The sequence below is a fragment of the Panulirus ornatus genome, chromosome 68 (assembly GCF_036320965.1).
Source record: "Panulirus ornatus isolate Po-2019 chromosome 68, ASM3632096v1, whole genome shotgun sequence".
In the NCBI taxonomy this organism is placed as follows: domain Eukaryota; kingdom Metazoa; phylum Arthropoda; class Malacostraca; order Decapoda; family Palinuridae; genus Panulirus; species Panulirus ornatus.
The window spans coordinates 6,775,119-6,797,121 of NC_092291.1; the positions used below are offsets into that span (position 1 = coordinate 6,775,119).

At 39.1% G+C, this 22,003-nt stretch overlaps 1 protein-coding gene across 2 annotated transcripts in view; it reads right to left on the minus strand.

Annotated features, from left to right (window-relative positions):
* Positions 1–800: 800 nt before the first annotated feature.
* The window catches only part of pigeon (protein), a 54,731-nt gene continuing 33,528 nt past the window's right edge, over positions 801–22,003 (minus strand). For both annotated transcript variants that reach the window (XM_071659804.1, XM_071659803.1), the window contains 9 exons: positions 19,663–19,839; positions 18,829–19,035; positions 18,311–18,481; positions 17,821–17,922; positions 15,614–15,696; positions 11,483–11,697; positions 10,037–10,258; positions 8,184–8,255; positions 801–6,275 (listed from right to left, as the gene is read on the minus strand). In XM_071659804.1, the coding sequence (XP_071515905.1) occupies positions 6,169–6,275; positions 8,184–8,255; positions 10,037–10,258; positions 11,483–11,697; positions 15,614–15,696; positions 17,821–17,922; positions 18,311–18,481; positions 18,829–19,035; positions 19,663–19,839 (1,356 nt within the window). In that variant the 3' untranslated portion in view covers positions 801–6,168. The remainder of the gene's footprint in view (positions 6,276–8,183; positions 8,256–10,036; positions 10,259–11,482; positions 11,698–15,613; positions 15,697–17,820; positions 17,923–18,310; positions 18,482–18,828; positions 19,036–19,662; positions 19,840–22,003) is intronic.

Genomic DNA, 22,003 nt, shown 5'->3' on the forward strand with positions numbered 1-22,003 from the left:
TGTGATCGAGGCCTGAACATGCAGGAGGGTGAAAGGAGGGCAAGGAATAGAGTGAATTGGATCGATGTGGTATACTGGGGTTGACGTGCTGTCAGTGATTTGAATCAGGGCATGTGAAGCGTCTGGGGTAAACCATGGAAAGCTGTGTAGGTATGTATATTTGCGTGTGTGGACGTGTATGTATATACATGTGTATGGGGGTGGGTTGGGCCATTTCTTTTTTCTGTTTCCTTGCGCTACCTTGCAAACGCGAGAGACAGCGACAAAGAAAAAAAAAAAAAAAAAAAAAAAAAAAAAAAACAGGCTAGAGAATGGATGTGAATGAATTGAGGCCTATTTATGTCCCTGAGGTTATATACTTTGCTAACATGGGATATGGAAAACAAGCAAGAGAAAGAGATATAGTATTCCTTATATGTCAGAGGAGAAAAATCCAATAGAAAAGAGAAGGAAAATTTGTGGCCTTCACAAGTTTGAAAATGGGTAAAATTGGATGGCAGAATATCTTAGGATATGATGAAAATTTTGTGGTGTTAAGTGCAGGTGGGGCAGGGACATAATATGATTATATCCCAATTATTTACTGTATGAATTAATGAAAGTATTTTTAGATTAAAGAATTCAACTTTAATGAGGTGGGAAGGATTGAAAAACTGTTATGTTACTGTATACCCTTGTGTAATATTACTGAATGAGATGAGACAAGAACTAAAGACACAAGTTTGGGTGACTGGACTAATGAATCAGAAAAACAGTAACATTAAATATAAATATTGGTTACATGGATGTGCAGAGGAAAATTCTTTTATGAAGTCTAATTTACTGACAAGCTTTGGTACACAATATACAAGGTTTCTAAAAATCATTTCACAAAACTAGAAACTCCAAAAACTTATCTAATACTACACAACACATCATACAAAAATCTTTGTCATACTATATTCATATCAAAGGCAATAGTCAGCCACCATACTTACATCCCTTTGGCACATTCCTGATAAACTTTCTTAAAAAAAATTATATCAGATATTAATAACTTAAATAAATTCTTACATAAAAAAATATATTATTTGGAAGCAAACAAGAAAAATATATAGGAACTACTCTGTAAGTAATAACAGACAACAAATGTCAAAATGAAAATGCAGTATACAATTAAAGCTAAACATAGTCCATAGGTTAGAAGTTTAAATAATATTTGTTCCTTTAAAGAACAGTCGCTTCATTATGATACCATATAAATATGGAATGCAGATATCCTGCAAAACTAATGATTTATAAATAGATCTTGTGTTTGAAGAAATGAATGTATATATGAAAGTGGCAACCTGCATACCATCTTTTTTAAAAAATAATAACTTCAGGTTGGTAGTTTTTCATTTTTGTATGAAATCTTATAACAGATCAAGTGAATAATCAGGTGAATATCAATGAAGAGCCCATACAATTATTCGTATTTCCATTAGAATACTAATTCAAAATAGGATCATCTCAAATCTCATACACCAGCTTCAAAATGTCCACCAAATATTTCACTCACTATACAGTTTTGGAGAGGGGCAAGTATGCAATCTGTTGGGGATGAGAGGGCCTGGGAAGTGAGTCAGTTGTAGTTTGCTGATGATACAGCTCTGTGGCTGATTCCAGTGAGAAACTGTAGAAGTTGGTGACTGAGTTTGGAAAAGTGTGTGAAAGGAGAAAGATGAGAGTAAATTTGAATAAGAGCAAGGTTATTAGGTTCAGTAGGGTTGAGGGTCAAGTAAACTGGGACATAAGTTTGAATGGAGAAAAATTGGAAGAAGTGAAGTGTTTTAGACATCTGAGAGTAGACTTAGCAGCGAATGGAACCATGGAAGTGGAAGTGAGTCACAGGGTGGGGGAGGGGGCAAAGGTTCTGGGAGTGATGAAGAATGTGTGGAAGGAGAGAATGTTATCTCAGAGAGCAAAAATGGGTATGTTTGAATGAATAGTAGTTCCAACAATACTATATGGTTGCGAGGCATGGGCTATAGATATGGTTGTACAGAGGAGGGTGGATGTGTTGGAAATGAAATGTTTGAGGACAATATGTGGTGTAAAGTGGTGATCAAATATGAAAAGAAAATATGTAGTGCACGTTCTATTCTACCATAAAAACCTAAATAGGGAGGTATGGTCTCTGTATTACACATGACACCTAGAGAATGGATGTGAGTGAATGCAGCCTTTCTTTGTCAGTTCCTGGGTATACCTTACTAAACGAGGAAACGATGATCAAATATGAAAAAAAAAATGTAGTGCATGAACCATTCTACCATAAAAACCATATTCATATCTGTTTATGGCAACTTAAATACAACTTATATATAACTTATTCCCCCATACATTGAAGTCAGGTCAATTTATGAAGGTCAGCAAACAAAGCATGATACAGCAGGATGACAAAGAAGGTACTCTGGATACATGTAAATATTTGTTTCATATTATCTGCAATTACCATGAGCACACAAACACACAATAAATACTGATGCAGCTATGTTATGATATAGATATATGCACACTGCAATGATCATTAAGTGCCTTACACCGTCACACTACAATCATGTACAAAGGGATAAGAACTAATGATGCTGTTCCCTGTGGGGCGGGGTACTGCTGGAAATGGATGAAGGCAAGCATGAATGTGTACATGTGCATATATGTATATGTCTGTGTATGTGTATGTATATGTACATGTATGGGCATTTATGTATTTTTTTTTTTTTTTTGCTTTGTCGCTGTCTCCCGTGTTTGCGAGGTAGCGCAAGGAAACAGACGAAAGAAATGGCCCAACCCACCCCCATACACATGTATATACATACGTCCACACACGCAAATATACATACCTACACAGCTTTCCATGGTTTACCCCAGACGCTTCACATGCCCTGATTCAATCCACTGACAGCACGTCAACCCCGATATACCACATCGATCCAATTCACTCTATTCCTTGCCCTCCTTTCACCCTCCTGCATGTTCAGGCCCTGATCACACAAAATCTTTTTCACTCCATCTTTCCACCTCCAATTTGGTCTCCCACTTCTCCTCGTTCCCTCCACCTCCGACACATATATCCTCTTGGTCAATCTTTCCTCACTCATTCTCTCCATGTGCCCAAACCATTTCAAAACACCCTCTTCTGCTCTCTCAACCATGCTCTTTTTATTAAAGAAGAAAGTTAAGAGTAAATGTGAATAAGAGCAAGATTATTAGGTACAGTAGGGTTGAGGGTCAAGTCAATTGGGAGGTAAGTGTAAATGGAGAAAAACTGGAGGAGGTAAAGTGTTTTAGATATCTGGGAGTGAATCTGGCAGTGGATGGAACCATGGAAGCGGAAGTGAATCATAGGGTGGGGGAGGGGGCGAAAATCCTGGGAGCCTTGAAGAATGTGTGGAAGTCGAGAACATTATCTCCGAAAGCAAAAATGGCTATGTTTGAAGGAATAGTGGTTCCAACAATGTTGTATGGTTGCAAGGCGTGGGCTATGGATAGAGTTGTGAGCAGGAGGGTGGATGTGCTGGAAATGAGATGTTTGAGGACAATATGTGGTGTGAGGTGGTTTGATCGAGTAAGTAATGTAAGGGTAAGAAAGATGTGTGGAAATAAAAAAAAAAATAAAAATGAAATAAAATAAATAAAATATTTATTTTATTTATATTCATTATACTTTGTCGCTGTCTCCCGCATTAGTGAGGTAGCGCAAGAAAACAAACAAAAGAATGGCCCAACCCACCCACATACACATGTATATATATAAACGTCCACACACGCACATATACATACCTATACATTTCAAAGTATACATATATATACATACACAGACATATACATATATACACATGTACATAATTCATACTTGCTGCCTTTATTCATTCCTGTCGCAACCCCACCAGACATGAAATGACACCCCCCTCCCCCTGCACGCATGTCTGGGGTAAACCATGGAAAGTTCTGTGGGGCCTGGATGTGGAAAGGGATCTGTGGTTTTGGGCATTATTGCATGACAGCTAGAGACTGAGTGTGAACGAATGGGGCCTTTGTTGTCTTTTCCTAGCGCTACCTCGCACACATGAGGGGGGAGGGGGATGTTATTCCGTGTGTGGCGGGGTGGTGATGGGGGTGAGTAGGGGCAGACAGTGTGAATTGTGTGCATATGTGTATATGTGTGTGTCTGTGTGTGTATATATGTGAGTACGTTGGGATGTGTGGGTGTGTATGTTTGCGTGTGTGGACGTGTGTGTGTGTGGGGGTGGGTTGGGCCATTTCTTTCGTCTGTTTCCTTGCGCTACCTCGCAGACGCAGGAGACAGCGACAAAGCAAAATAAATATAAATAAATAAATAAGAAATGTGATACACACACCTGCAATTTCAGTAACCTTCACAAATAAATAATGCTTTGGCACTAACCTGATGTACACAATCAGTACAATTTTACCTCCTTTCTTGTTTCAAGCTTATCAAATATATAATATCTGCTATAATACTAAAAATGGAATACCAACTATCCATTATAATGTACAATACACACTGACTAATACCCAGTGATTACAGATTAAATCATCAAACATTACAGTACCTATATTCACTGTTTAAAAGTAAAACTTCAGACATTTTGAAATTCTAGCAATATCTCTTTTGTCACAACCTAGATTTATTAAACGTCATAAAACACTCACACCATATAGAGTACTTACAAATGAAATAAATTTTTAGAAATATACTATCTGTTGTTGGTATGTAATAAAGGAGGTACATCTTGAACATATAACAAAACATAAGGAACCATTCAGCTGAGTTCATCTATGCATTGGAATGGAACAACATTTCTATTCTATTCATGTATAAAATCAAAAAGAGGAAGACATTTGAGAATCCCAACTAATTTTGCAAATAAGCAACTAAAGAAGAACTACATTGTCGCGAGTAAGCTGCCATTGCAATGTCTATTTTCTTTCTTCACATATGAGTGTCATGAATATGAAAATCTGACAGCTCAATCTGTTGCTCCATTGCAGCGACATGTCTTAGCAGCTCAATTTGTTACTCCACTGCAGCGACATGTCTAAGCAGAGTATGAAACAATTATAAAGTCTTAGGAAAGGTGCTTGCATGATCTATGAACTAATGTGAATGTATTTGTCCTGAATTATTATGCAAATATAACAGAATTTATTTTTAGCTTATGTCATTGCAAGTTGGAATTAACTTGATGACAATATAGTTTTCAAATGTAATAATTTGCATGTTTTCAGCAAAGCACAAAAAAAAAAAAAAAAAAAAATCAGTGGTCAAACTCAAATTTCTTGTCAGAATAAATCTCTTCAAGGGGTCATTCTAATTACAGACACATCATATGACCTTTAACAGAGCAGTGATCTGATGCACAATCAACATGTTCCTGATTGTTCTGGCATATGATGCTGCACCCTCACTTTAAGAAATTAATTCAATTTAAAATAATGCGCACTTATATCACGTAAAAGTATATCTGACTGAGTAACTTTCAAATTAAGAAGAAAGTCATCTGTATAAAGAAAAACCTATTCCACTGTTTCACTATTAAGCTGATGAGTTAGTAGCATTCTTCTGCGATAAAATCTTTTAATTCTAATCTTTGTCTGTCACCTGATTAATGTGGCAGATTTGTAAGTTCAGAACATGCTAAGAGTAACTGATGCTCCTAAGTATTGTTATCCATGTATTCACAACACTCATCATAATCCCACTTTGTTAACTGGTTGGGAATGGTGCAACTTTGCACAGGCAACAACACGTACAGGGAATATAAAGATCTGCTTATCAGTTCGGCAGAAAAAAAGAATCCTTTTCTTGTAGGTTTAAATTCATACACAGATTACCTGTAGACATGGGCAAAGGTAAAAATAATCTAGTCACAGGTGTATGGGATTATGAAATAAGCCTACAAGGATTTCTTTGGAGGAATACAAAATCAGATTAATTTTCAGAAATCAAACAAATGAGCATATACATATGAGACTTATACATACAGATAAGGGAACAGCATTGCAGATATACATACATTTAACATGAATAATATGTTTGTTACACAAATAAAATGCAACATATCTATTGCTCAATTGATGGTATTCACTGAAAGTCACCAAAGCAACAACTAATTGATTAAGTTAAATCCCTGTTCCCACAGCATCATCCTCAGCTTCTGGCTTGATATATTCGCAGGAAGCCACAGTCCCTTCGTACAGAAGACCCAAGTCCAGTTCCGTTAAGTTTGCTGGAAGCAAGAATTTTGAAATAGATTTGAGTTTCTTCAAGATACAAACAAACTAATGTTGTTCCTCTCCAATGAGGGGTTCATCAATCCTTTTCACTGGATCAATCACTATCCTACCATACATCTTACCAACTATGCCATGAATACCTATTTCCCAAAAATTCTTATATTCATTCTTACTCCTATTCCCTTTTTACAACAGTACAATTACTGCCTTTATCCAATCATCAATTTTTTTCTTTTTCATATTTGTTCAATGTTTCCCCTGTGGTGAGGTAACACCAAGAACAGATGAAGAATGGCATCATTTGCTAATGACCACAATTTATATATGTATGGGTTTAAGACAAAAGAATTGAATCTAATGACGAGTACTTTGGGCAAATGTCATGGAGCAATTAGCAATATTTCAGCACCTGCAAACAAAGGCCTTTCAGGAAAAAAAAACAGAGAGTGAAGGTAATGTCTTGGATCTGGGAATCATTTTAAAAGAAACCCTTAAATTCAAGGAACACACTGATGGGATAATGCTCTCAAGCCAAATAGTAAGTGGTACTAAAGGCTTTCACAAAAAGAGACAGTGAGGTAACAGTGGAAAATTTTAATGTATAAATGAGAAGTAAAACTGAATACTGCTGTGCTGTTTAGTTGCCTGTTAAACAGACTGAAATAAACGAATAAAGGAGTATACCGAGACACTTTACAAGTAAAACTGAAGGACTGGAGCACATGAACAAACATAACAGATTGAAAGAAATTGAGACATATAGTCAAGGATGAAGAAGAAAGAGATTTGTAATAAATGCCAAGCAACATATAGAAGGTTTAAAGAATGATTTTTACAACTGAAAGCAACTCAGCAAGAAAGATACAAAACCATTCACTGTTTCCCATATCAGCGAGGTACTACCAGGAACAGAAGAAGAAAGGCCACATCCACTCACATCCATTCTCTAGCTGTCATGTGCAATGCACCAAAACTACAACTCCCTATCTACACCCAGGCCCCACAGACCCCAGACACTTTGCATGTCCTGGTTCAGTCCACTGACAGCATGTCAACCCCAGTATACCACATTGTTCCAATTCATTCTATCCCCTGCATGCCTTTCACCCTCCTGCATGTCCAAGCTCTGATTGCTGAAAATCTTTTCCACATCTTTCCACATCCAATTCGTTCTCCCTGTTCTCCTTATTCTCTCCACTTCTGACACATATATCCTCTTTGTTAACCTTTCCTAACTCATTCTCTCTCTGTGTCCAAACCATTTCAGCACACCCTTTTCTACTCTCTCAATGGCATCTTTTTATTACCAAACATCTCCTTTACTCTTCCATACCTTAACCAAACAAATCACCTCACAACATATATTATCCTCAAACATATCATATCTTGGTTTTCACTGTTTGATGTTAATGACTTTAATTAACATTTTTACGGGTGTGGGCTATTAAGGACTGAAACTGATGGTCTCCCAGCAAACCCTCACTTATATACTTGGCTTTCATCTTATTCAAACTGGCAACTCAAGTAGCAGATGTAATATATACACTGTACTGTATATCTAGAAATAAGAAATAAAATATCTGGGGCTTCCCATCTGTGGTTAGCCTATCAAGACTACACCTACCCTAGTCCAGAGTACTATTCGTTCTTGTTCTGTCCACACATTCACCAAGAACTGCAGTCATCACAAAAAATTTCTTCTAAGCTTAAAAATGGGGAGGTGTGTCTCAGCGATACTTAGAAATCTGGATGTTCATACGGTGATGCATGAATTTATATAAGCCACCATACAGAGTGTGGGGTTATGCAACTTATGGAGAGGAAGGCAAGATAAATATAATACTAGTATCTTGAGCACATAATACTACATGGACAACAATGAACTGTACTTGATTGCTCACCCTTGGCAGTTAACAAGTCCAGGAATGTGTCAAATGGTGATAGCCGGTCAGCTATAGGAAATGCAGTTAATCCTGGGGATAGATAGGAGGTATAAGCAATGCAGTAACAGTAATCTATTGTGGGATGATAGTGTAATAATACAGCAATGCAACACTAGCATGTTTTATGACTTTGCTGAGAAGTAGACCCTGAAGAAAAAATCTATATCAACACTTAACAGAGAAGTGCACAAAGATATGCATTCCACTGAATTTGGTGATTCTTATGGAAGAACCTGAGGAATAAATATAAAATTCATCAAAAGTTATTACATAAATATACGAAATTAAACTAAGAAAATTTGGGTGATGGCATATCATCTGTCAAGGTAAGTTTACTTATAAAGAATAAAGTTAAATAAAAAATTCAGCAAAGTTTCAAAAGTTAATCATACAAACCTAGGCATATACAAACTATATATATCATTTATATTCTATATTTCATTTGTTATACTTTGTCGCTGCCTCCCGCGTTAGCGAGGTATTGCAAGGAAACAGACGAAAGAATGGCCCAACCCACCCACATACACATGTATATACATAAATGCCCACACATGCACACATACATACCTATAAATTTCCAACGTATACATACATATACATACACAGACATATACATATATACACATGTACATATTCATACATGCTGCCTTCATCCCTTCCTGCCGCCACCCCGCCACACATGAAATGGAATCCCCCTCCCCCACGTGTGCACAAGGTAGCACTAGGAAAAAAAAACAAAGGCCACATTTGTTCACGACCACATTTGTTCACACTCAGTCTCTAGCTGTCATGTGTAATGCACCGAAACCACAGCTCCCTTTCCACATCCAGACTCCACACACCTTTCCATGGTTTTCCCCAGATGCTTCACATGCCCAGGTTCAATCCACTGACAGCAAATGACCCCAGTATACCACATCGTTCCAATTCACTCTATTCCTTGCATGCCTTTCACCCTCCTGTATGTTCAGGCCCTAATCATTCAAAAAGATCCCCAATCGCTCAAAATCTTTTTCACTCCATCCTTCCACCTCCAATTTGGTCTCCCATGTCTCCTTGTTCCCTCCACCTCTGACAAATATATCCTTTTTGTCAATCTTTCCTTACTCATTCTCTCCATATGTCCAAAACATTTCAACACACCCTATTCTGCTCTCTCAACCATTCTCTTTTCATTTCCACACATCTCTCTTATCCTTACATTACTTACTCGGTCAAACCACCTCACACCACATATTGTCCCCAAACATTTCATTTCCAACACATCCACCCTCCTCCATACAACCCCATCTATAGCCCATGCCTCACAACCATATAACATAGTTGGAACCACTATTCCTTCAAACATACCCATTTTTGCTTTCCGAGATAACGTTCCCACGTTCCACACATTCTTCAACACTCCCAGAACCTTCGCCCCCTCCCCCACCCTGTGACTCACTTCTGCTTCCAAGGTTCCATCTGCTGTTAAATCCACTCCTAGACATTTAAAACACTTCAATTCCTCCAATTTTTCTACATTCAAATCTATATCCCAATTAACTTGTCCCTCAACCCTACTGAACCTAATAACCTTGCTCTTATTCACGTTTACTCTCAACTTTCTCCTTGCACACAATTTTCCAAACTCAGTCATCAACCTCTGCAGTTTCTCACAAGAATCAGCCACTAGAGCTGTATCATTGGCGAACAACAACTGACTCACTTCCCAGGCCCTCTCATCCACAACAGACTGCATACATGCCCCCTATCTCCAAAACTCTTGCATTTACCTCCCTTTACCTATTGTACTTAGGAACCTGGAGGATTACCTTTATTTTGGAGATGCTGAGCATTGATCCTGGCTGACTGTGTTGGTGTGCGTGGTTGTCCAGGTCCCTCACCAGCAAGAATGGAACCAGCATGCAACCTTGAACGCAAGATCAACGACATTGGGTGTTGCCAAAATTGTAGGGCACGGAGACTCCTAACCAGTGGCACAGACGATATTATCTCTAACTTTTTCTGAACATTCTTAGGGGTGTCATCTAGATCTGAAATAAGGATGGATGAAGGTGAAATAATTGTAAGATCACAACAGCATGTTGACCTCGGTACACCACATTGTTCCAAATCACTCTATTCCTTGCATGCCTTTCACCCTACTGTGCGTTCAGGCCCTGATTGCTCAAAATCTTATTCACTCCATCCTTGCACCTCCAATTTGGTCTCACACTTCTCCTTGTTCCTTCCACCTCTGACACATATATCCTCTTTGTCAACATTTCCTTACTCATTCTCTCCATATGTCCAAACCATCTCAACACAATCTCTTCTGCTCTCTCAACCACATTCTTTTTTATTTCCACACATCTCTCTTACCCTTTCGTTACTTACTCGATCAAACCACCTCACACGACATACTGTCCTCAAACATTTAATTTCCAACACATCCACCCTCCTTCATACAACCCTATCTATTGCCCGTGTCTCGCAACCATATGATAATGTTTGAACTACTATGCCTTCAAACATACCCATTTTTGCTCCCAAGATAATGTTCTCTCTTTCTGCACATCCTTCATTGCTCCTAGAACCTTTGACTCCTCCTCCACCCTGTGACTCACTTGTGCTTCCATGGTTCCACTTGCTTTTCCGCACATCCTTCATTGCTCCCAGAACCTTTGACCCCTCCCCCACCCTGTGACTCACTTCTGCTTCTATGGTTCCATTTGCTGCTAAGTCCACTCCCAGAAATCTAAAACACTTCACTTCCTCCCATTTTTCTCCATTCAAACTTACATCCCAATTAACTTGTCCCTCAACCCTACTGAACCTAATAACCTTGCTCTTATTTGTATTCACACTCTCAACTTCCTCCTTTCACACACTTTTCCAAACTCAGTCACCAACTTCTGCAGTTTCTCACTGGAATCAGCCACCAGTCATGTATCACTGGCGAACAACTGACTCATTTCCCAGGCCCTCTCATCCCTAACAGACTGCATACTTGCCGCTCTCTTCATAACGCTTGCATTTACCTCTCAAACCACCTCATTCATAACCTTCTTATGCTCCAAACACCTAACCAGAGGTACAAATCTTGTATATATGTAAGAATATATACAATCAACTATGATAATAATAAAAATCATTGAATCCTTACTCTCTACATCCAGAACATGCAGAGATGAAAAGGGTCTATTCTACAAGTTCCATATCCAATTTGCTTCAGAGGAAATATACTACATTTCTCAAATACATTCTCATTCTCTTACCATAAATTATCTCCCTCAGAACATCTACATTCAGCTGTAAAACTCCACGTCGCACATACTGCATGAACACAAAGTGTGGCAAACAGCGATGTGCTAAATAAGCAAGAAAAGAATTGTATCCTTGCGGTAATGGGAAAGCTGCAGCTTCTGTTGCTGAATGGTATCTCTCAAGTAATGTGAACAGACGAGTTGCAACAGCATCATCCAGTTGCTCTCTGTAATTAAGAAAAGAAAAAGAAGGCAGAACATTATAATTATATTCATTAGTGAATAAGATTGCTGTTATTAAGTCATTTTGCACTGTATACAATATGTTCCATTACTCAGAAGTCAGCAACACTTCCAGAGGAATCAGGACTGCTAGTCTGTCATCTAATGAACGTAAGGATAACCAAATTGTGCTAATCAAAAGAGGACACATAAGATTATAAACATCCTGCAATTATGCCCCTGCCAACAATCTACCATCAATGAAACTCTGTATTGCAATAGGAGGGTATATTACAACACATTTGAATAATTAACTTAAAATGTTAATCCTGGAGATATGGGAGAATGAATTCTATTTTATAATGCCTTTCCCAGCTTTATACAGACCCAGAATCCATGGTGTCACATGCACATTCTGTTTTATAACATCAGTTCAAGAAACACGCGGTGGGTTTCACAAGAGGTGTAAAAACGCAAATAAATTTGAATGGGTGACAGAGGTGATGGTAGACCAGGGAAGCATGGGATAGGAAAGATGAAGCATACTGCTTAGCACATAACCCACAACCAAGGCCTAAGAAAAACATTTCAGGCTCCAGTGCTGTGCTAGTTTTAATCCTGGAACCATTAATTATCCCCTGCCATTCATTTCCCCACTTAATACACAATATTTTCTCCCTGTCAAATTACTCCATCCCTAATTTCTATAGTCTGATTACTAATTGATCTTTACCTATTTCTCTTATATTGCTGAGGCCTTAAACATCTGAATCAAAACACAAACTTGAGATTTTTTTCCTCAAGTCAATATTGTCCTGAGTTAGGATAAAGTTTATATAGCAAAGGCAAATAATTAGGTAGGTAGTACATGGTAGGCAGCCAACTACCAGGGAGGTATATTACCAGTACTACCTGCCTGGGTATCGGGAGGGTTAGTGACAGTTGCGTAGTGAGCCAGCACTTCATTGGTTGTTAAGTTGCACTCTTTTGACCCAGGTAGCTGTCTTTTCTTTCTGCCTCACCCAATGTGGACTAAGAGCATTCTGTCCACAAATATACTAGGTAGCACATGGAAACAGACGAAAGAATGGCGCAACCCACCCACATACACATGTCTATACATACACGTCCACACACGCACATATACATACCTATACATTTTAACATATACATATATATATATATATATATATATAGGGCAAGGAATAGAGTGAATTGGATCGATGTGGTATACCGGGGTTGACGTGCTGTCAGTGGATTGAATCAGGGCATGTGAAGCGTCTGGGGTAAACCATGGAAAGCTGTGTAGGTATGTATATTTGCGTGTGTGGACGTATGTATATACATGTGTATGGGGGTGGGTTGGGCCATTTCTTTCGTCTGTTTCCTTGCGCTACCTCGCAAACGTGGGAGACAGCGACAAAGCAAAAAAAAAAAAAAAAAAAAAAAAAGAATATATATATATATATATATACATAGACATATAAATATATACACATGTACATAATTCATATCTGCTGCCTTTATTCATTCCCGTTGCCACCCCGCCACACAAGAAATGACCATCCCATCCCCCCAGCACACGCGCGAGGTAGCGCTAGGAAAAGACAACAAAGGCCACATTCGTTTACACAGTCTCTAGCTGTCACATATAATGCATTGAAACCACAGCTCCCTTTCCACATCCAGGCCCCACAAAACTTTCCATGGTTTACCCCCAGAAGCTTCACATGCCCTGGTTCAATACATTGACAGCACGTCAACCCTGGTATACCACATCATTCCAATTCACTCTATTCCTTGCACGCTTTTCACCCTCCTGCATGTTCAGGCCCCGATTGCTCAAAATCTTTTTCACTCCATCCTTCCACCTCCAATTTGGTCTCCCATTTCTCCTCGTTCCCTCAACCTCCGACACATATATCCTCTTTGTCAATCTTTCCTCATTCATTTTCTCCACATGACCAAACCACTTCGATACACCCTCTTCTCAACCACACTCTTTTTATTACCACACATCTCTCTTACCCTTTCATTACTTACTCGATCAAACCACCTCACACCCCATATTGTCCTCAAATATCACATTTCCAACACATCCACCCTCCTCCACACAACCCTATCTATAGCCCACACCTTGCAACCATATAACATTGTTGGCACTACTATTCCTTCAAGCATACCATTTTTGCTTTCCGAGAGAATGTTCCTGCCTTCCACACATTCTTCAATGCTCCCAGAACTTTTGCCCCCTCCCCACCCTGTGACTCACTTCCGCTTCCATGGTTCCATCTGCTGCCAAATCCACTCCCAAACATCTAAAACACTTGACTTCCTCCAGTTTTTTTCCATTCAAACTTACCTCCCAATTGACTTGTCCCTCAGTCCTACTGTACCTAATAACTTGCTCTTATTCACATTTACTCTCAGCTTTCTTCTTTCACACACTTTACCAAGCTCACTCACCAGCTTCTGCAGTTTCTCACCCAAATCTGCCACCAGCGCTGTATCATCAGCGAACAACAATTGACTCACTTCCCAAGCCCTCTCATCCACAACAGACTGCATACTTGCCTCTCTCTCTCTCCAAAACTCTTGCATTCGCCTCCCTAACAACCACATTCATAAACAAATTAAACAACCATGGAGACATCATGCACCCCTGCCGCAAACCGACATTCACTGAGAACCAATCACTTTCGTATCTTCCTACTTGTACACATGCCTTACATCCTCGATGAAAACTTTTCACTGCTTCCAGCAACTCGCCCCCCATACTATATACTCTTAATACCTTCCACAGAGCATCTCTATCAAATGCCTTCTCCAGATCCATAAATGCTACATACAAATCCATTTGTTTTTCTAAGTATTTCTCACATACATTCTTCAAAGTAAACACCTGATCCACACATCCTCTACTACTTCTGAAACCACACTGCTCTTTCCCAATCTGATGCTCTGTACATGCCTTCACCCTCTCAATCAATACCCTCCCATATAATTTCCCAGGAATACTCAACAAACTTATACCTCTGTAATTTGAACACTTACCTTTATCCCCTTTGCCTTTGTACATTGGCAATATGCATGCATCCACCAATCCTCAGGCACTTCACCATGAGCCATACATACATTGAAGATCTTCACCAACCGGTCAACAACACAGTCACCCCCATTACCCCCATTTTCATTAAAGTCCTATGCAATACCATCCAAACCTGCCACCTTGCCGGCTTTCATCTTCCGCAAAGCTTTCACTACCTCTTCTCTTCTCTGTGCTTTTACAACATATTAAATCAGACAAGTATCAACGATACTATACCTCTCTCTCATTTTACTTTTAAAAGGCTACATGGGTATTTATGCTTTATCTCACAACAGGTAACTGAGATAAATCTAAGTTCCAAATCTCCTCCCCTGCTTGCATCCAAAATAGCTTTTCTTATCACGTTTGGTTGTCAGACATCATAGAGATCTTGAACTGACCCCTGGGAAAAACCTACTTCCAACAACTGCATATAAAATGAGACCTTTGAACCACACAGCAACCTTCAACCCTCTGAGGAATCACAGTTTCCATGATCCCCAGCATTTGATGTCCCATGGAGCAATGATCTGGTATGTTTCGATAACTTTATTAATTATCTTCCATCATAATTTCTCACTCCATAGCAGAAAAAAATATTCAGGAATTCAACAGATACAAGGGGTCTAAAAAACTCAAAAATGTTTTATTTTTCATCAAGCTCTTTCATCTTCTAACAAAAACAAAAATTTAATCATTCCAATTAAGCCTGTAAGAGGATTCACAGAAAACAAATCTAGTCCTTTAAGGATTATGAAACACTGATGTTATATACTAAACACTGCCGAGTGTGTCAAATGAAAGCCAAAAATGATCTTACATGAACAACTTACATGAATGTGAATCCTTTTTCACTCTTCTCTGTAGGAATAAGAGTCTGAGAAGAACAGAGGATGGAGCATAAACGACGTGATACCTGAAATGAGTAATCATTGTAGCTTCTTATCAATATATATATATATATTGAAGAATGTGTGGAAGTCGAGAACATTATCTCGGAAAGCAAAAATGGCTATGTTTGAAGGAATAGTGGTTCCAACAATGTTGTATGGTTGCGAGGCATGGGCTATGGATAGAGTTGTGCGCAGGAGGGTGGATGTGCTGGAAATGAGATGTTTGAGGACAATGTGTGGTGTGAGGTGGTTTGATCGAGTAAGTAATGCAAGGGTAAGAGAGATGTGTGGAAATAAAAAGAGCGTGGTTGAGAGAGCAGAAGAGGGTGTTTTGAAATGGTTTGGGCACATGGAGAGAATGAGTGAGGAAAGATTGACCAAGAGGATATATGTGTCGGAGGTGGAGGGAACGAGAAGTGGGAGACCAAATTAGAGGTGGAAAGATGGAGTGAAAAAGATTTTGAGTGATCGGGGCCTGAACATGCAGGAGGGTGAAAGGCGGGCATGGAATAGAGTGAATTGGATCGATGTGGTATACCGGGGTTGATGTGCTGTCAGTGGATTGAATCAGGGCATGTGAAGCGTCTGGTGTAAACCATGGAAAGTTGTGTGGGGCCTGGATGTGGAAAGGGAGCTGTGGTTTCGGACATTACTGCATGACAGCTAGAGACTGAGTGTGAACGAATGGGGCCTTTGTTGTCTTTTCCCAGCGCTACCTCGCACACATGAGGGGGGAGGGGGATGGTATTCCATGTGTGGCGAGGTGGCGATGGGAATGAATAACAGACAGTGTGAATTGTGTGCATGGGTATATATGTATGTGTCTGTGTGTGTATATATATGTGTACAGTGAGATGTATAGGTATGTATATTTGCGTGTGTGGACGTGTGTATATATACATGCGTATGGGGATGGGTTGGGCCATTTCTTTCGTCTGTTTCATTGCGCTACCTCGCAAACACAGGAGACAACGACAAAGCAAAATAAAATATATATATATCCCTGGGGACAGGGGAGAAAGAATACTTCCCACGTATTCCCTGCGTGTCGTAGAAGGCGACTAAAAGGGGAGGGAGCGGGGGGCTGGAAATCCTCCCCTCTCACTTCTTTTTTTTTTTTTTCCAAAAGAGGGAACAGAGAAGGGGCCCAGGTGAGGATATTCCCTCAAGGGCCCAGTCCTCTGTTCTCAACGCTACCTCGCTAATGCAGGAAATGGCGAATAGTATGAAAGAAAGAAAAATATATATATATATATATATATTATCCCTGGGGATAGGGGATTAAGAATACTTCCCACGTATTCCCTGCGTGTTGTAGAAGGCGACTAAAAGGGGAGGGAGCAGGGGGCTGGAAATCCTCCCCTCTATTTTTTTTTTTTTAATTTTCCAAAAGAAGGAACAGAGAAGGGGGCCAGGTGAGGATATTCCCTCAGTGGCCCAGTTCTCTGTTCTTAACACTACCTCGCTAACGTGGGAAATGGCAAATAGTTTAAAAAAAAAAAAAAAAAAAAAAAAAAAAAATGTATACTTGTTTGCTTTCATCCATTGCTGTCACTATCTTGCCACACAGGAAACAGTACCCCCCCCTCATCCCCCTTTTCAGTGAGGTAGAGCCAGGAAAGGAAAAAAAAGGCCACATTCGTTCATACTCGCCATTTCATATGTTGCGAGGTAGTACAAGGTACAGACGAAGGAAGGCCACATTCACTCACATCCATTCTCTAGCTGTCACGTATAATGCATCAAGACCTTTCTGTGGTTTACTCGGGACACATCACTTTTCCTGGTTCAGTCCATTGACAGCGCTGGACACATGTATTCCACAATTTGCAATTCAATTTATCCTGAAAATGCGTTTCATCCTCCTGCATGTTCAGGCCTCAATCACTCAAAACTTTTTTCACTGCATCCTTCTATCTCCAATTTGGTCTCCCCTTCTCCTTTTTTCCCTCCACTTCTGACACATATCAAAAACAGAATCTGAAACTTCTGCAGTCTTTTTTTCTTCTTTCATTCACATGACATTTCCTAAATTAAGTGCATGATAGCATAACATGAATCCTTCAGAAACATTTCAGACATTACCCATTCACACATTTTTCTATGAGAATAAAAGGCCTGACGTTGCTCCTGAATGTTAAACATACCTGAAGCTGTGTGCAGACATACTTGCTGGCAACAGCATGTACTCTCATGGGAGACTCATGAGGAAAGTGTTTCAGGCAGTACATACTTAGCTCCCTTAGGTTCTGAAAAAAGGGTAAAGATGATGAAGATAATGATAAAGATATAAAAAAGCAGAGTAAGGGATAAAAGAAGTCAAATCAAATGGAAGAAACAACCACTGAGATATTGCATAGACTTTAAAAACACATAGTATACTATTTGTGTATGTTTCAGAAGGAATGTAGCTAAAGAAAAGAACTAATGATGGGATAAAGGGCAATCCTCTTATTGCTATCATGATAATGCTCCTGCAAGCAACTGAAACTAAAAGATCTCTTTCTCACCTCCTAATGAATTACTCCATAAAACAGTTAAGTGGTCAAAAAACTTGTTTGATAATGTACAGTAATATTGATAATTTATAAATCAGGGAATGTCTACATACAATATGAAACAAACTCAGCTACTCACTACAGAAAGGAGATGCTCCAATTTTGATGATGTTGTGTTCTCAGCCTCATTAAAAGGAAGAGGGTCAAACATGAGGTGTGCAAGGGTCAATCCTAAAGATGTGATGGTCAGACCTCCAACAAGTGGGCTGGCAGGTGAGACTGGAGTGCTACCTTGAGAAAGTGCTTCAGGCTGACAAAAGATATGAGAACATTACAGTCACTGGAAAAAATAATCAAAGACAGAAAATTTCTAAAACTCACAGAACCGAGATAATGTTGGCAGATTTGGCACAGCAATGCTAACAATGTTTTATAATGGGCAGGACATTTACCATGCTATAATATTAGTTAACTGCTTTTCACACAAGATGATGCCATCTGAATTAATGAGATACACTTACATTAAAAAATTACTTATAGTAATTATCAAAATATGTATGCACCCATAAGTAGTAATTCACTGATGAGTACATCATCAGCCTTAATCCATTAAATCTGTCCAGATAATTATGATACACAAACAGTCTGCTTATTAACCTTGTAAGTGTCAAGTGAGACCATAAGTTTGTCAACTACATCTGAAAGACTGAATCGCTGGTGGTGCCTCTTGCTAGTGTGTTCCCACAGTTTGGTCCATGTATCTGAGAGAGAGCGAACCACTCGTTCACGTGGAGATAGCAGCATTATACATGCATTTTCTAGTAGGCAGTAAGATATCCTTACATTTTCTTCTGCCGGGGATTCCTGCAAATGTATATATATTACTAAGCAGTTTCAAGCTCTTGGAGGGTCCACATAGTGCTATCTGCTCAATACATTTTCGTGTACCTCTATACCTGCAGCTTTTGGGCAAAAATTCTCCTTCAGTGTCCTTCAGTTTCACACTTCCTTCTCCTTTCTCCTAAATGTCATTAATATACCTAAAATTGTCTCTCTCAGTGAACCTCTAACAGTCACTCTCTCTAAATATCTAAAAACCTCAACATACAACTTCAAATTCTCCTGATCACTCTTTTTGATTCAGTATCTACACAAAATCAAATCTTTCTAAACTCGAGCCAATTACCAAGGCTTTCAGGGCACCCACAACTTTTCTTCCCTTCATTATTTTAGTCTCAGCTTCTGCATTCTATGTGCCATTCTTACTGATTTTCACTTCTAAATATCTAAGATATCCAAAAGCTCCCAAATGGACATTCTTTTTTCACAGTATAAAAACAGGCTGAAATTTATCATGAAACTGAATGCAGTATTATGGATAATAAAATCTAATCTTCACATCATAGAGAAACACCTTATAAAAAGAACCAAATTACCAGTACATATATTATCTCAAAATGTGCTCATGCTTAAAACCATTAAAATTCTTACCGAGTATTCAGTATCAGTGGTAAAAGGAGCAGTTGTGATGGGCAGGAGAGAGATTAAGTGTCCTGCATCCGAGTCAATGTGCTTATGGACAGCAGCATATGTTTCCCCCACGAGGTACTCCTGAAGCAATGCTGGTGTATCTAAGTTGTACGGATCTTCACAAACACTCCACATGAGCTGGAAACATGGACTCACTGAAGATTTATACCATCAACCCTCTGCTAAAAAAATCTTTATCAATAACATTTTGTTGTTACCTTCAATTACCAGTGAAGACTTAAACACAGCTAAGTATTAAACACACAAGTATTATAGCAGGTAATTTGTACCTCTAAAAGCGGTGAAGCAAAAACTTAGCTTTCATAACCTGATAATAACTACAATATCTTATAGCATCAGAAATATACACCTAACCATTTATCTGAGAGACAACTATGATGGATTCTACACTCATTAGCAAGACCCAAAAAGGACAGTAAAATATGGTACATTACCAAGATCTTTAAAGTGAAGGTTAAAATGATACATGTAAAAAGCACATCCCCACCTCACACTTCTACAACCTAAATTCATAGATACCCCACACCCCCAACAAGCACAGCACTAACAAAACATGTACTATACACACTGATATGACAAACCAACCATTAAAAAACCACTCTTCGAATCTATTTTTCAACACCACTCCAACAGACATACACTCATCTAAAGTTACATTGCCAGGTCATATGTAAGTCACACTTTTTCATCTGCTCCATATTCTTCCCATTCAAAGTCACACACAAACCCTCCTGTCTAACCACTCCTGCTGCCCCATCCTTTTGTTCACATTTATTCTCAACTTTCTCTCAGACTCTTAACTAGTCTCAGGAATTTCTGGGCCAAGTCTATCACAAAAGCTGTGTCATCTGTTAAAATCAAATGATTGATCTCACATACCTCCCCCTCCCAAGTAGCATGCTATAGATCTGATTTCTTACTCCAGGTATTCCTTACAAACATTTCTAAAGATGGTTTTACCAGCCTCTTCCTGTATAAGGTTACACAATGACACAGAGTCATCTCACTGAGCTTGTACCATCACCAATGAACAAAAAAGTACAATCTGATTAAAGAACTTCTCACACCAAATTAGTTCATCCTTTCCCTGCTACTAATTGTCGTACAGACTTAAAGTTGTAAGAACACAAAAATATTGGGTCCTGGGGTTATATAACCAAGAAAGGAGGCATAATCCTCAAAGCAAACACTTGGTCCACACACCCTATACTTCTGAAAAAATTGTGTTCCTTCACAGTCACCTGCCATATATGCTACATCACCCTCTCAATCACCTTATCAGGTATAATGCACTCATATCTTATACCTCTGTAATTCCAATAGTCATCTTTATCACACTTTATACAAGGGCAGTAACCATAAACTCATCCAGTTCTGATGCACCTTATCTTAGGGTCTTACAGAAGTAGAAAAACATATATTAGCAACACTATCATCCCTTTTCTTAAGAACAACAACTGCAATCCCATCCATCCACGAAGCTTTAAAAATTTTCTTTAACACAGCTTGAACTACTCCATCTCTTTTCATAATCCTATTTACCATGACCCTCTAACTCTGCATGCCACCTCGTTTCAAACACACAACTTCTGTTTTCCTATCAATCTGCTTATTCAGCAGTCCTTGAAAATATTCAATCTATCTTTGTCTGTTACCATGTCCCCATCTGCACTCCTCACAGTCACCCCCTTTTGTTCTCTTGTTCTCCTCATATTATTCACTCCCTTTCAAAACATTTTATCATTCTCTTTGAAGCTCCCCACAATCTCCCCCACTGCATTTCTCATTTGCACTTATACCTTTTTCTTTCACTCCGGTCTTTTTCTTGTAAAAATATATGTGTATGCTTTCTTTATGGAAGTGGAAGTGAGTCACAGGGTGGGGGAGGGGGCTAAAGTTCTGGGAGCATTGCAAAATGTGTGGAGAGCAAGAACATTATCTCGGAAAGCAAAAATGGGTATGTTTGAAGGAATAGTGGTTCCAACAATGTTAATTGGTTGCGAGGCATGGGCTATATAGATAGAGTTGTGTGGAGGAAGTTGAATGTGTTGGAAATGAGATGTTTGAGGACAATATGTGGTGTGAGGTGGTTTGATCGAGTAAGTAATAATAGGGTATGAGAGATGTGTGGTAATAACAAGAGTGTGGTTGAGAGAGCAGAAGAGGGTGTTTTGAAATGGTTTGGTCACATGGAGAGAATGAGTGAGGAAAGATTGACCAAGAGGATATATGTGTCAGAGGTGGAGGGAACGAGAAGTGGGAGACCAAATTGGAGGTGGAA